The 1,993-nt window shown below is 57.4% G+C and overlaps 1 protein-coding gene across 1 annotated transcript in view; it reads left to right on the top strand.

The window, feature by feature from the left end:
- The window catches only part of ANOS1 (anosmin 1), a 203,025-nt gene that overhangs the window by 199,877 nt on the left and 1,155 nt on the right, over positions 1-1,993 (top strand). Inside the window, exons 12-13 of the mRNA XM_007449895.1 lie at positions 319-539; positions 1,637-1,778. Coding sequence (XP_007449957.1) covers positions 319-539; positions 1,637-1,778 — 363 coding nt within the window. The remainder of the gene's footprint in view (positions 1-318; positions 540-1,636; positions 1,779-1,993) is intronic.

Raw genomic sequence — 1,993 nt, 5'->3', positions numbered from 1 at the left:
CGCTCTTGTAGTACCTTGAATATTCACCCGTCTCACTGCAGTCTCTCCTGTTCTCTAAGTGGCCAGGTCCCGCCCGATCACAAAATTCTTCCTCCATCTTCCACCCCCAAAGCAGGACTCTCCACGTAGCGCCCAAGGGAGCAGAAGCACGTGGCACGAAGGGGCAGGGCTGAGGCTGCCTCCGCACAGGTCACCAGGGTGACCGTCTGACCCCGCGCTCCAGAGGCGGCCGGCCGAACCCCACGGGACGTACCTGCCGCCTAGGGCCCCTCTCACGCTCCATCCCCTGACCCGGCCTTCCTCTTCCCGCTGCTCCAGGTCACGTTCATTCCAAAGTGCAAGCCAAACCCGAGAACCTGTCGGCCTCCTTTGTGGTCCAGGGCACGAACGTCACGGGGCGCTTCTCCTGGAAGCTGAGCAAGGCCACCGTCCAGCGGCCCGTGACCGGCTTCCACGTGACGTGGGCCGAGGTCACGACCGAGAGCAGGCAGAACGGCCTTCCCAACAGCCTCATCCTGCAGTCCCAGATCCTCCCGGCGGTGGGTGCCCCTCCCTCCCGGGCCCTCGGGCCAGTACCCGCACCGCAGGGTGGTTACTCACGGTCGGCGCCCGCGTCCCATCACGCTGGGGCTAGTTGTTGAGCCGCGTGTGTTTTCTTCTCCCGGGTGTATTATTTCGCAGGTACTGAAAGACACCACACAAGTGTTGCTGTGAACAAACTGTCGTCTAGATGAACCGTGATTACTAGAGCCCCTCTTCAACACACGTCTCCTGTCGACACGGGATGCGCGCGGTGTCACCATTTTCTTCTCCTCTGTGAAGCCCGTGTCCCTCTGGCCCAAGTGGACAGGCCCTGTTTGAAGGGTTAAATTTGGGGAAAAATAGCTAAGAGAACCTTCTTTCTCTTCGTTTCCCTGCTTCAAATCTGGCCAGAGCCCATAATGAGTTGGCCTGTCTTCCAGGCCACTAATTCCTTGGCTTGAAAAAGAAACCCACGTACGGGCTTTTACCCGCTCTAAAAATGCCCTTAGAATATCCAACTCCTGCTCCAAAAAGAGAAAACAAACAAAAAAACCCCTTAAATCCTGGAAGGAAAAATTCCATGGAATTGGAAAGTAATTTTTCTATGTGTGTATATATTAGGTTTTATTGAGTTTTGAGAAAAACGTGTTGGCATAAAAATAAACACTGTTGGCTATGGGCATTGACAGATAGATACTGCATCTTAAGGAACACAGTTGGCTCGCTCATGGAAATGTGGATTATCAAGAATTCACACCACAAGATGTGCAGATGAAAACTTTAAACCATGGGAAAGCCTTGGGTTGAGAAACACAAAACGCGGTCCCAGGGGTGAGCCCTGAGACTGGCCCCGGCCCATCTTAACTCTGCAAGTGTCCCCGGCTGCCAAGAGCTGGGCTCTCAGTGCCGAGGCTGCCCGGCAGGGCAGGACTCGAGCAAACAAGGACAGACGTTCGACCGAGCACGCTGGGGTGTCAAAGCAACCACACCCGCGTTTACACGGTGATCGCGGGCGTGCGGGCGGGAGGAAACGGGCAGAGAATTAGAGAGTCCGTCGTGTGGCTTTCTGGTCAAGGGGTGCCTGACGGGCGCGTCCTCTCCTGTCCCCCCTCAGGATCGCTCCGTGCTCACGGTGCCAGGTCTGCGGCCGGCCACCCTCTACCGTCTGGAGGTGCAGGTGCTGACCGCGGGTGGGGAGGGACCCGCCACCATCAGGACCTTCCGGACCCCCGACCTCCCACCCTCGGCTGCACACAGTGAGTGCCAGGGGCCCCCGCCAGCCTTGGGGACACAGAGAAAGTCTTGCTGAAAAAACGAAAATCAACAGATCACTGCAGATTCCTGCGGATATAGGGAATTCTCTGAACCTGGACTTCTTGCAGGCCTTTGTATGTGCTTTTCCTGGTGGCCACGCCTGCTGCCCGCAGACCGCCTTACACGCTTCCTGGCCCCGCTCCCTCCCCCCTCCCCC

This window comes from Lipotes vexillifer, unplaced genomic scaffold (assembly GCF_000442215.2).
Source record: "Lipotes vexillifer unplaced genomic scaffold, Lipotes_vexillifer_v1.1 scaffold14, whole genome shotgun sequence".
Lineage (NCBI taxonomy): Eukaryota > Metazoa > Chordata > Mammalia > Artiodactyla > Lipotidae > Lipotes > Lipotes vexillifer.
This window is presented reverse-complemented; position numbering and strand designations above follow the sequence as displayed.